Here is a 13,677-nt window from a genome sequence, read left to right as displayed (position 1 = left end):
AATGTATCTATTAAATACCTTAAACCTGAGGTGCAGTGGCGATCACCTGTAATCCCAGTGACTGAGGAGGCTGAAGCAGGAGGGTCACAGGTTTGAGGCTGGCCTGCACAACTTAGCAAGATTCTCTCCAAATTAAGAAAGAGAAAATTAAAAAGAGCTGGCAATGTAGCTCAGTAGTAACATGCCCCATTCATCGTACCTCCAATTTTTAAAATAAATCTTAATTTCCTTTTAATGATTTTTTTAGTTGTTTTTTTTCTGTTTTCTCTCTCTGTTTTCTCTCTCTGTTTTCTCTCTGTTCGTGTTCATTCTCTCCCTCTCTCTCTCTCTCTCTCTCTCTCTCTCTCTCTCTCTCTCTCTGTCCGTCTTTTATTTTATTTTATTTTTGATACTGGGGATTGAACCCAGGGGAGTTCTACCCCTGGGCTTTACCCCTCATCCCTTTTAATTTTTGGTTGTGAAACAGGGTCTTGCTAAGATTCTGAGGCTTGCTATGTTGCTAGGCTTGTCTTAGACCTGTGATCCTCCTGACTCAGCTTTTCCAGTACTGGGATTGCAGGTGTATACCACAATACGCGGCTAAATTTGTGTTCCTTTTTCCTTTCCTTTTTTTTTTTTTTGGTGTGTGTGTGATGCTGGAGATTGAACCCAGGAATATTCTACCTCTCAGGTACATCCCAGCCATATTTTATTTTTTACTTTTAATTTTGAAACAAGGTCTAAGTTGCTGAGGCTGGCTTCTGGCCTGTGTATTTTTACTATTTTGGCTGCACTATTAACTTTTTCCTTTCTTTTTTTTTTTTTTGGTGGTACTGGGTTTTGGAACCCAGTAGCTTTCTCCCTCTGGGCTATACTCTCAGACCTATTTTATACTTTATTTGGAAATAGGTCTCACTAAGTTGCTAAGAGCCTCACTAAGTAGCTGAGGCTGGCTTCGAACTTGTGGGATCCTCCTGTCTCAGCCTCCCAAGTGTGGGGATTATAAGCGAGCGCCACCACGCCTGGCAGTACTATTAACTTTTGATCTCAACTTACAGGCTATTGAATATTTACAAAAATACAGTTTAGAGCCTGGGGTGCAGCTCAGTGATAAGAGTGTGTGCTTAGCATGTACAAGGCTCTGGATTCAATACCCAGCAGCCCTCAGACATACATACATATGTATATGTACATATGTATCTACATATACATTTTCACATTTAAAGACCACATTCACCTGCGTTTTAAGAAGCCAGGGAGGAAGCACGAGCTCCCACCACCAGATGCTTCCCCATTGCTGGTTCCTTACTCCTTGTACCTCGAAGTCCACGCACAGACTTAAGATCCTCCACAATCCAGATTCACTGCCCACCTTGGCAAAACTGTCTCCCGGTTGATTCCTACATGCACTACAGTCACGGCACCTGAGGAGGGTGGTGGCGTGGCACCTGAAAGCTGTCTCCACCTCTCTGTTTAGAGCAGTTTTTTTTTCTATTACTAATAACTAATCTGTGCATTAGTTATTTGAGGTCCAACTCAAAACTTGCACCCTTCCTAACAGGAAGGCGGCTGACCCCGCTCACTCCCTTCCCAGCAGCCCTCCGTCCTGCACCGTGGGTGCTGCACTGGTCTCTATTCTCCTCAGCCTACAGCTTACTGTGTCACTTAATATTTGAACTAAGAACCATTAGTTCTAAGGCACAGTGCTACTATGCACAAAATTGAATTAGTCATTATTCCATTTTTTTTCCATGATACTGGGGGTGGAACCCAGAAGCTTTCCACCTCTGGGCCACGCTCCCAGACCAATTTTATATTTTATTTGGAAACAAGGTCTTGCCAAGTTGCTGAGCACCTCACTAAGTAGCTGAGGCTGGCTTTGAACCTGAGCGATCCTCCTATCTCAGCCTCCCAAGTGTGGAGATTACAAGCGTGTGCCACCACGCCCAGCTAGCCATTATTCCTTTTAAAAGCAGACAATTCCTTAAACTTCTGTTCAGCCGAAAGCCTCTATAAGGTAGCAGTTATTTATTAAGAACCATGCTGTGTCTACTGGAAGATTTTTACATTTCCAACACTCTTAAGGCAGTGGTCCATAAACGATTCTTCTGTAAAAGGCTATATGTTAGTATTTTGTTTTGCAGGCTACAAACGATTCCTGTTATGTTTTCTTCTTTTATTTTTTATTTCCAACCATTTAAGAAAGTAAAAATCACTCAGCTTGAGGAATATAAACAAACCGTGGGGTAGATTTGGCCCACAGACCAGGTTTGCTGATCCTTGCCTTTTGTAATGAGCAGTTTACCATTTTATAAAAAGTGTTAACATTTTTATCATTACTCAACTAATTTTTCAAAATACAGGTAAAACGCTTCACATGCCTCTGAGCCCCTATTAAAGAGAACCCCGCCTGCTTACCAGCTCGCTCGGACTTTTCCTTCTGTTCCCGCAGCTCCTCCCCCTGTGCAGTCATCTGCTTGAGGCGACTGCGAAGCTGAGCGATCTCTTCCTCTTTCAGTTCCAGGGTCTCATGCATCTGACGTTTTGTCTCTGCTATCACCATTCCCTGAACAGAAGCGCACACTCTGAAGCTTTGCATAACAAGCTGCATTATCAATAGCACAGCTCAAACTTAATTACAAAGGCAGAAAAATAGTTCTTGTTCTCTATGCTTCAGTGACCTGATATATCAGGATATTTTCATATAAAAATGTGAATATTAAATCCTTTAAGCATTAAAACATTTTCAGTTAAAAGATTATTTTATAACCTCTCTATAAAGTGCTTTCCTGCCTCAATGAACAGTTTAGAATGAACAGAATATAGCCTTTTGAACTTGGTTCAAGGCTGTAATTTGAGCCAGTGCTCGCAGTGTACCTACGATCTGCATAACTCACAACCCCAGAGACCGTGGCCGGAGCAGGCTGCCGCACAGCTCCACAGGTTTTTCTCCCCTCTGGGAACTGTCCCGCCCACCACCACTCCTACTGCTGCCAGTAGGGCGCACCTTCTTCACTTGCTAGTTGCTTCTGTTCCCTCTCTGTGGACAATCTACACTAGAAATGAAGTTCGCTGGGGGAAATGGAGGAGCAAATATTACATTTTAAACCAGTCATCTGGAGCTAGCAAAGAATGGGGCAGCTCAACCTGCCTCTTGAGAAGACCGGGAGCCTTTGTGACCGCAGGCTACTTCGTGGTCTCGCGGTTACAACCTCACTTGCAGGTCTGCTGGCACTGCTTCAGAGTGGCTACTCTGGATTAGCGCATTCATGGACAGATAAAGCTCCAGGTAAAGGGAGCACTGTCAGCAAATATCAAAACAAAATGGGGGGTGTTCAGTTTCTTCAAAAACCAAATCACAACAGAACAAAACAGAGAGAGGACAACCGAGCCCATAGATTAGAAGAAGTCTTAAGAGTCCTATCAACCAAGTACAAGAGAGAAAGTCCACCCGATCGAGGAAGGCAGTTGGAGATCTTAGGGACCTGAGAATGAATCCAGAGCAGCCGCACAGAGGACGAGCGACGGCTAGCTCAGATCATAAGGTCATTCTGTTTGTGCAAAAAGATTTTGTTTTAAAGATATGCTAAAATGCTATGGCTAAAAACGAGCAAATTAAAGAAAATGACAGATGGTACGAAACAAACTGGGAGCTGCATTTTTAAAGAACCCAAGACGGAGGGCCGAGAGGCTCATGGGAACTGTCCACCCTCGGCACCTTCCAGAGGCACAGGGGGCTGCCCACCCTCGGCACCTTCCAGGTGTCTCTCCTGCAAAGCTACTGCTGCAACTCCACACAGCCGCGGATCAGAGTCAGCCCTGTGTGAACCCTCCACGCTCACCTACATATTTAAAAGCCACTTAAGGACATTTTTGTTTATATTAAATATAAACATCATCGCTTACTTTTCAGGCAACTTATCTGAGAGAGTAATCTGTTTCCATAATATTTGAAACAATATAGTAAAAACCATTCACAGGTAGAATGCCATAACCATAAATAAATTTTTCTCTGAAAAGTGGACATGTATTATAAACATAATACTTCCTTTGCAACTGTTACTCAAATCTAAAAATTAAAATGCTGACTGGGATTGCAAAGTCCCAGAGAGAGAATCAGCTTCACAGGATACAATACTAAGAGTTCTATGTATCTAGAAATGAGAACGCTTTCCATGGAAGCAGCTGCAATATTGTGGAAAGCAGAGGCATGAACACCTCCAACTGCTTTCACATGTGAACGTGAACATTTAGTATCATCAATTGTGTTGTTTTTACCTTATCTTGTTCAAGCTGTTCAATTAAGTTCTTTGCATCACGCAACTGAGTGATAAGTTTAGTCTTCTCAGCCATATGAAGCTCCTAAAAAAATTTTAAAATTTCATTTCCATATCTAGTAAAGCTTCTCCTCATGAGAACTCTGAACATCTTATCTAATCTCAAAGCATAGCTTAGTCTAGCGGGAGGGAGCATGAGCAGTCGGGTGAGTGCCACAAAGCCCAGGGCACTTGGGTGACCAACAAGGACGCCTGTCCTCTCGTGCCCGTGAGGGCAGCGGGCCCGGGAAGGCGCGGGCCACTGGAGCCGGGGCCTGGTGCCAGGGGCGGGAGGGGGCAGAGCGGAGCGCGCTCACCTTCACCTTCTCCAGTTCCTGCAGCCGCTCGTCCAGCTGCTCCTGCAGCGCCTCCTTCTCGCTGGTCAGCAGCGCGCACTGCTCCTTCTGTGCCTGCAGCCTCTCCTTGCAGCGCTGAAGCAGGCTCTCTTGCCGCCTGACTCTCCGCTGAAGGGCCTCCAGCGTCTTGGCCGAAGCGCCATCACCCACTAGTGAGAGAGCAGCGTAAGCAGAGGGTCAGGGGCAGCCAGTGGGCAGCACTCGGGTCGACCCTCTTCTGCTTGGCGCTGGGACTTGAACCTATGGCTCCACACAGGCTAAGACGCACTCTCACACACTGCCACCAGTCAGCCCAGCCCCAGGAGGATATTCCCATACCAAGACTCTGCCTACCCTTGAGCCACATCGACAGGGGCAAGCTGGTCAGCTAACCCTGGTCCACTCTTGGTTACTAGGTGGTGTTAATCTGAAAATGGGGAAGCGCAAGCGCCTCTTCTGGGGTTCAACCATCCTAAATTGACACAGGCGTTAACTACATTAACTGGATCCGCCCTCCTTAAAAGATAGGCTAATAACAATTTTTGATTGATTGATTGATTTATATTTTGCAGTACTAGGGATGGAACCCAGGGCCATTCTATCTCCAAGCTATATCCCCAGCCCGATTTTTATTCTTTTTTTTTTTTTTTTTTGCATTACTGGGGATGGATCACAGGGGTCTTCTACCTCCAAGGGGTCTTCTACACCCCGAACCCTAAGTTTTAGTCTCTGAAACAGGGTCTTACTGAGTTGCAGAGGGCCTCACTAAGTAGCTGAGGCTGGCCGCGACCCACATTCCACCAGTCTCCACCTCCCAAATATTGGGATTACAAGTGTGTGCCACCATGCCTGGCCTGATTTTTTATTCTTTATTTTGAAACAAGGTCTCGCTGAGTTGCAAAGGGCCTCACTAAGTAGCTGAGGCTGTCCATGAACCGTGATCCTCCTGTCTCAGCCTCCCAAATGCTGGGTTTACAAGCGCACACCACCATGTGCAGCTCTGATAAGCGTTTTTTTTTTTTTTGGTGGTGGTACTGGGGGTGGCACCCAGAGGCTTTCTACCTCCGGGCTATACTCCCAGACCTATTTTACATTTTATTTGGTAACAGGGTTTACGTTGCTGAGGGCCTCAGTCAGTAGCTGAGGCTGGTTTTGAACCTGTGCAATCCTCCTGACTCAGCCTCCCCAGCGTGGGGATTACAAGTGCCACCATGCCTGGCTGATAAATCATTTTTTTGTTATATAAAATTACCCTCTGTCTAGCCAGGCATGGTGGAGTTTTCGTTGTTGTTATTGTTGAAACAGAATCTCATTATGTTGCTGAGAGTTTCGCTAAGTTGCAGAGACTGGTCTTGAACCTGCAGCCCTCCAATCTCAACCTCAAGTACGAGAATGACAGGCATGCACCCCCACGCCCGGCTCTCCTCTAATTTTTAAATTAGGCTTCTGACAAATGAAGCTTACCTCCTGGCTCCCCCTCTCCCTCTGTGCTCTCTTCAGTCTGTGACTCCAAGGGTGGTTTCAGTACATCAGCATTCGTTGGGCCATTTCGCAAGCGTTGTTTCAAGAGGGCAACCTTAAAAGAAGTACTTCATTAGAGGGAAAATAGAAGGCTAGGGCAGGAGTGTTTTCTCTAGAGTAAATCATGTTTGTTACAATGGGGGAGAGTTTATTCCCAATGCTGTTGGTTTTAATGTGGTATATTACCTGTAATATCAGTTAGCAAAAAAAAAAAAAAAAAAAAAAAAAAAACCAAAATTAGCCTAAAAACTGAGAAAAATTAAAGAGCTTTAAAAACAGGCTTTTGAAAAAAAAATGTTTGGGACCCCTTAGATATCCCATCAAAACCCCTGCTTTTCTTTAGCCAGAAATTCCCTACTTTCACTCTTTTACCTGAGTTTGGAGAACACTGATATGCTGATCTTTCTCCTCTAAAGATGCATCAAACTCCTCCTGGAGATGTTTCTTTGCTTGCTGGTCCATCTGGAGTTCCTAAAACAAAAACAACTGGATAGGTAGTTTTCAATATAAAAAGATACAAACTCAAAATTTTCAAAGTTTAGAAACATGACCAATCCAGATCTGCACACCTTTTTCTAGAGACTGAACCCAGGGGCAGTCTATCTCCAAGCTACACCCCCAGCCCTATTTTTTCTACTTTATTTTGAAACAAGGTCTCACACGTTGAGGGCCTCACTAAGTAGCTGAGGCTGACCGTGAACCTGAGCTCCTCCTGTCCCAACCTGTGGAGTACTGGGATTACAAGCGTGCGCCACTGTGCCCAGCTTGCGTACTCTTAAGGTATCAGCATCAATAATTAGAGAATAGTTAGCATTTGAGACATTAACATTACTTAAAACATTAACACCAACAAATAATTTTGTTCCTCCCCATTCCCTAGAATACTCCACAGAGGATTTCAGTCCTAAAGGATTTTTGCAAACAGATAAATGAAAAGACACCAACAATGACTCGCTCTAAGTCCTCCTCCCACCCCGCCCCCCACCTGAGCTGCAGGTATTTGGGCTGACATAGCCTCTTTTGGATACACCTTATCCTTATATCTCAGCAAATTATGACTAGTGAAGGTTTAAGGACAGCTTCAGTTAAAAAAAAAAAAAGAATATGAAGATTCAAGAAGAAAATGTATACTTTCTGGAGCTGTGATGATTGTTATGTTGATAATAACATGGGAAATTTATTTATTTATTTATTTATTTTGCAGTATGGAACCCAGGGGTATTCTACCTTCAAGTGACATAGCTAGTCCTATTTTTTATTCTTTATTTTGAAATGGTCTCACTGAGTTGCAAAGGGCCTAAGTAGCTGAGGCTGTCTGCGAACCGGGATCCTCCTGTCTCAGCCTCCCAAATGCTGGGATTACAAGCATGCACCACCACGCCCGGCTTAATATTATGGGAAAAATTTTAAAAACTAAAATTTTATTTTGAGGCATCCTACCACAGTATCTTATTTACTCAATCTAAATCTAAACTTTACTAAACAGAAAGCCAATTGTCTTCGTCCTCCCATATGAAAGCACCAGAGTGTCTATCTATAAAATAAGAAGTAGCTGACTATCAACAATAAAACTTCTAGCTCCTGAAACTTAAGTGCTGCTTTTGTTAGTTCATTAATGAAATCCAATAGCCATTCCTTCTCTGTCGTCCCAGCCTTTTGGGCTCCTGACGCTATGCTCCCCTGCTCTTTACTGACCCTGCCCGCCCTCCTCAGCTCAGCCCTGTGTGCTGCTTCTCCCTTACACTCCTGCCCTTAGATGCTATGACGAGCCTCTCTAACCTCCAGACACCGTCCCCTTCATCATCCGGGGACTCCAAGCCCACACTTCCCCAGATTCACAATACACAACGTCACACGTTGCTTGCATTACTGGTCCCTACATATGATCAAATTCTTTTCCTACTTTCTCTACCATGTTTAGGTCATTTCTTTTCCCACAGCTAGAACCATAGTACATGTATCTACAGGTTTTGAATGGCTGGTTTCTGTCAGTAGCCATCTACAGAGATTTCTTCCCTCAGGGTTCTTCTGATGTGATCCGTCCCTTATAGATCACCAGAATAATTTTCCTCAGATACTATTTCAAGGACTTATAAGCAACCACTTCTAACACTGCGCTATCAATTCTCAAAGTACAGAGGCAATCTGGCACTTTCCTCCACATCTGTAAGGCCCTAGGATTACCAAGGGCCAATAATAATGCCTATCTACTTTCTCATCTATAAGAAAACAGAGGTCCATTCCCCATTCAGCTGTATTTTCTTCAGGACAGCACCCTCGATGAGAGACTCTTTAGTGGAGAATGCTGTGCAGCAGGAGAAAACCACAGCGTTCCTGTTTTTCCAAATACAACACCATTATAAACACCCTCATAACCCAATGTCTGGCCTCTAATGTCTACTTCCCACCTTCAAACATGTCTGCCCTACATTACTATCACTAACTGAATGAAACCCAGACATTTAACTTCTTAACCAAAGTTGAATATACCTATTGTTAAATACCCTTCATTGATTCCCCAAATGAAAGCTAATGAGAAGGAAAATATATTAAACAAAAATATATCAGCTTAATAAAAAAAACCTTTTTTTTAAAAAAAAGTGCCATATTATTTGCCCCTATCAAAAGTGAAAAGGTGTTTCACATTTTAAAATGTTTTGTCCTGTGGTACTGGGGAACCCAGGGGCATTCTGCCTTTGACCTACAGTCCCACATATCCTATATTTTTTTTTCCCTACAGTCCTATATATATTTTTTTTAATTTTTAAACAGGATTTCATTAAGTTGCTGAGGGTGGCTACAAACCTGTGATCCTCCTGTCCTAGCCTCCCAAGTATTGGGATTACAAGTGCGTACCACCACGCCCAGGTTCATGCCTAGCTTTTATTTGCCCTTCCCCGCTTGTTTCAGATTCTCAAAAACCCTGATTTGAGTAGCAAAAAGTAACAAATATTAGCAATGCAAAATCCATAAAGAACATTCACAACAAAAATAGATAAGATACGCCCCACAAATACCACAGTGCCAGCGTGTGGGGCTGGAGCACCAAGAGCGGTGGCGGGATCTGTCAAGGTCGTCAGATGGCTCAGGATGCAGAGAACTGGACCAGCCACTACTCCCTCTGGGACCTGAACTCCCCAGCAAGAGGGGCCTGCGGCCCGCAGCCAGGCATGAAGGGCTCGGTCCACCCACCCTCCAACAACTACCCCAAAATCACAGCCAACATCATTTTTATCCTATTTTAACCAAAAAGACTGTTGGTTAGGAAAAGCAAAATGAAGCCTAGAATACTTAACAGCAAGAACAGTTTAGCTTGGAAATTGCCACTGCTTCCAAACAGACAGCAGTTTCTGCTGCTAAGTAAGACACTCGTTTCATTAATCCCAACAGGTATCTTAGGAAAACCATACAAACAAAAACTGTAAGGACTAACTGTGGTCTTGCAGGCTGGGCGGGCTGGTTAGCTGTCAACTAATTACGAGCCCATCAAACTACCCCAGCACGTACAATAGTGCTGAACCTCACGGCTATTCTCCAAGTACTGATCACTAAAACTCACCTCTCTCAATTCTCCAATCCTCCGAAGTGCTTTATCCTGACTCTGACTTAATATACCCTTTAATAGAAAAAAAAACTCATTAAATATCTGTATAGCGTAGCAATACAAAGCAAGTTAAAAAGAGTTACTTTTAAAATATTATAACTATTGATACAAATAATATGAAGACAGAAAACAAGACTGAAAATATTAAGATTGTCAGCATATTGAAATCAATTATAAGTCAATACAACTATATTCCTGGCTACAGGAGTAGTTATATGCTCTGAATATTTGTAAAATTGCATAGACATATAAACCAAACAAAACTTACTAGCCGGGCGTGGTGGCTCACGCTTGTAATCCCAGCATTCGGGAGGCTGAGACCAGATCGCGGTTCGCGGACAGCCTCAGCTACGTAGTGAGGCCCTCTGCAACTCGGTGAGACCCGGTTTCAAAATAAAGAATAAAAAATAGGGCAGGGGGTGTAGCTCGGAGGTAGAATGTCCCTGAGTTCCATCTCCAGACCCGCAAAAAAAAAAAAAAAAAAAAAAAACCAACTTACTTTTACTATATGTTAATTATAAAAATAAAATTTTTAAAGTTAAATTAAATTACAAATGTGCTGAGTGTGGTGGCATATGCCCACTGCCCCAGGTACTCAGGAGGATGAGGCAGGAGGATCACACGGGCCAGCCTGGACATCTCAGCAAAATCCTCTCAAAATACAAAATAAAAAGGGCTGAAGATGTAGCTCCGTGGTAGAGCACCACTGTGTACATTCCCAGACAGGGCTGGTGCGGGGTGGGGGAGTGGGCGAGGGATACACAGAAGGCTGGTGTCGAGGCTGGGGATGTAGCTCAGTGGTAGAGTGCTTGCATAGCGTGCACGAAGTCCCTGGGTCCAACCCCCAGCACCGTAAAAAACAGAGATAATCGAGAAGGAAACAGAGATAATCAAGAAGGAAACCTGCAGACTGAGCTACAGGAAATATGCCTTCAATTCAAACCTCTTAAACCTTGCAGGGATCTGTGACTCAACCACTCCTCCCTCCCCAACAGTGGTGGTATCACCAAGACCTAGCATTCAGTCTCTTTATCAAAACTTCGAGACATGGAAAAACAGGTTAAATACCGTGTTCATATGGAGAATTTAAAAATATCTTACTGTAAGACCTTTTATTTTAAAATTATGTATGGCTTAATAACACAACCAAGAAATCACTTACTTGTAGCTTTTTCTTCTCTCTCTGAAGAGTCTGATAAGCTGTAACAAGCTAAAATAAAGTTACAAATAATATTAGTCATTACTAAATAAATACTAGTAATTATTCTAACCTGCCAAAGCATTTATTTATGAAAATAAAATTATGAGTCCCTTATGTAGAGCTGAGGCTGTCTGCGAACCGCGATCCTCCAGTCTCAGCCTCCCAAGTACTGGGATTACAAGCGTGTGCCAGCAGGCCGGGCCTCTGCACACTTTTTAAAAAGATTACTTTATATATCTCATGAAAGCTTCTTTGTTTTGGTTTTGGCTATAGAGTAAACTACCTGTAGAAGAGCGTAACTGAAGTTTTGGCTGACTTTATATACTAACCCTGAACTTTCTTTGTCTGTGACATTGGGGATGAAGCCCAGGAGCAGTCTACCTCCAAGCTATATTCCCAGCCCTATATTTTATTATTTATTTTGAAACTAAGTTGCAGAGGGCCTCACTAAATAGCTGAGGCTGATCTCCAACCTGTGATTCTCCTACCTCTGCCTCACACGTACTGGGACTATAATCGTGTGCCGCCATGACCAGGTAACCAGGAATGTTAGTATTCATTCATTTAAATTTACTGTGATGCCAATTTATGAACCATAAAACAGTAAAATATTATGAATTAAGGCAAACAAAAGGCTGTTGCCTGCCCATTCCACAAAGACGTTCCTGAAGAAGGCTGGCTTGGTCTGTACTGGGAAGGGAGTCAAAGGAAGGCAGTGGCGAACTCAGCCCAAAAGGAAGGTGCTAGCACCGCGCCGCCCTCACGCCTGCCAGGGCGCGTCGTCCTCGCGGGGTGGCAGTTAAAAGATGCATTTCTGGCAAACGTTTAAATGTAGGCACAATGAGAACGAGCCAAACCGGCCAGATAATCAGACCACCTAAAACCCAAGTGCAGCCGGCAATCCTGGGGACTTGGCTGCGGGCGATGTGGGAGCCACTGTGTTAGGGATGGACAAGGGAGGGGAAGTGAGGAGGGAGGGTGACCTCTGTCCTGGGTGTCCAAGGGACACTGGAGAGGGGCCAAGAGAGAGAAGGCGCACACTAAGGGAGAACAAGAAGCTGCAGACAACGGTCCTCTCCGATGCTGCAGGAAGAGTATTGGCTAAGGGCCTCTGTACCACTCCGAGTCTTTTAACTAGATATTGCCATGGACAACCTCCCAGTAGTAACCAGGCATCTGGGGAATCGATGCCCAGCCAACCAGGAAACAAGATGAAAATATTCTGCGTAGGCGGAAGGTCACGCTCCTACCTCGGAATACTTTCCTCTGTAGCTACTTAGGCTCCGCTCCACTCTCCGCAACCGCTGAGCCAGCTGCTCTTTGCTGAGGCTGTCTGAATTCCCCAGGGAGTCTTCGGCCTCGCTCTCCATATCAGAGGGTGGGTCAAAGGTGGCGGCAGAGCAGTCCAAGTCCAGGTGGTTCAGGGACTCTCTGGAAGACGTTCGCACCAAAGACTCTTTGGAAGAAGATCGGAATAGAGATTCCTTTATCGGACTTCGAAACAAAGACTCCATGGAAGGCACCCGGAGCTGGAGCTTCTGCGCAAAAGTCTGTGTGTCACCCGACTGCAACCAAACCCAACAGAGTGCGGGTTAACATACGCACACTCGGCCTTCCGTCACTCCCAGCCACCCGCAAACTTAAAAGCTCCAACAAGTGCAACTTACACACCTGACACCTTACTTAAACACTGTTTTCTGAAACACAAAAGACACCTGGTTGTTTCTGGAAAAGCTCTGAACCTGGAGTCAGAGGGCTGGTATAGGTCCTAGGCCTGTCGGCCAGCAGTAGACCGGTCACTAAGATACGTTCCTTACATTTGCATATAAAAAGAAGAAAGCCATGCTTCCCCAGCACACCCAAAGGTGTGCGTGAGGACTCATCCGCTTAACTCCAGGATCCTTACAGGCAGCGGCCATGTGTACACCCCGCCTGCACCGGTGCCCACCGAGCCTAGACATGGTGTGTGACTGAACTCGGCTGGCTTTATCTGCAGAGTCCTCTGGAGGTGGCAGCGGGTTCCTCCCAAGATAGGCGAATGGAGGCGGGGCAGGGGAGCGCAAATGAGCCTTCGGTTTAGATGGGGCTAGGAGGCAGCCTTGACTAGTGACCACAACGCGCCCCACCCACTCTCTGTCAGCAGGAATCCGCCCAGCAGGAGGACACTGCAGGGCGGCTCAGCAGTCTAGGTCACCCCCTCTCGCAGTCAGTGGGCCCCAGGTCAGGAGCAGCAACAGGCCACAACGTTCTCTTAGCTGATCTGAATGATCATAAGGAAACATTATGCGGCCTGACTTGACCACCTGTTCTAACCCGTGCCGTTCTACTCAGGTCGCGTCAGTCAGTCCTTGGGAGTTCCCTACCAGTTCCCTCTCGTTAGTGCGACAACAGGGCGCCTGCAGGATCGTCAACAAGCCGAGGGCTGGGGCTGGGGCTGGGTGACTTGCCGAGGACACAGGAGGCCCCGGGCTCGGTCCCCAGCACCTCAAAAAAAGGAAAAAGAGAAAAACAAAGGCAAAGACGCCAGGAGTGAAATGCTCAGGGGAGACCGGGGCCGTGTGTCGGCACAGACTACAGGAAAACAAGAACATTCCCTTGAACACCAACTTTAACACCAAAAGGAGACATTTTACTCATGGGTTTCAGACATGGAATTACAGTATAGGGAGGTGGGAGCAAGAGGCAGAGCCACAGCGCCCTCTCGGGGACACAGGTTGTTTA

General features: G+C 45.1%; 1 protein-coding gene across 1 annotated transcript in view; it reads right to left on the bottom strand.

Annotated features, from left to right (window-relative positions):
• GOLGA4 (golgin A4) overlaps window positions 1-13,677 on the bottom strand; it is a gene marked incomplete at both ends in the record, with an annotated part of 73,044 nt that overhangs the window by 41,159 nt on the left and 18,208 nt on the right. Inside the window, 8 exons of the mRNA XM_080715863.1 lie at window positions 2,398-2,545; window positions 4,258-4,341; window positions 4,613-4,800; window positions 6,095-6,206; window positions 6,524-6,622; window positions 9,711-9,767; window positions 10,918-10,965; window positions 12,207-12,521. Of these exons, the coding sequence (XP_080571989.1) occupies window positions 2,398-2,545; window positions 4,258-4,341; window positions 4,613-4,800; window positions 6,095-6,206; window positions 6,524-6,622; window positions 9,711-9,767; window positions 10,918-10,965; window positions 12,207-12,521 (1,051 nt within the window). The remainder of the gene's footprint in view (window positions 1-2,397; window positions 2,546-4,257; window positions 4,342-4,612; window positions 4,801-6,094; window positions 6,207-6,523; window positions 6,623-9,710; window positions 9,768-10,917; window positions 10,966-12,206; window positions 12,522-13,677) is intronic.

Source organism: Muscardinus avellanarius, assembly GCF_963383645.1.
Source record: "Muscardinus avellanarius genome assembly, chromosome: 18".
Classification (NCBI taxonomy): Eukaryota; Metazoa; Chordata; class Mammalia; order Rodentia; family Gliridae; genus Muscardinus; species Muscardinus avellanarius.
Note: the sequence above shows the minus strand (reverse complement) of the source record. Positions and strands in the feature narration are given on the sequence as shown.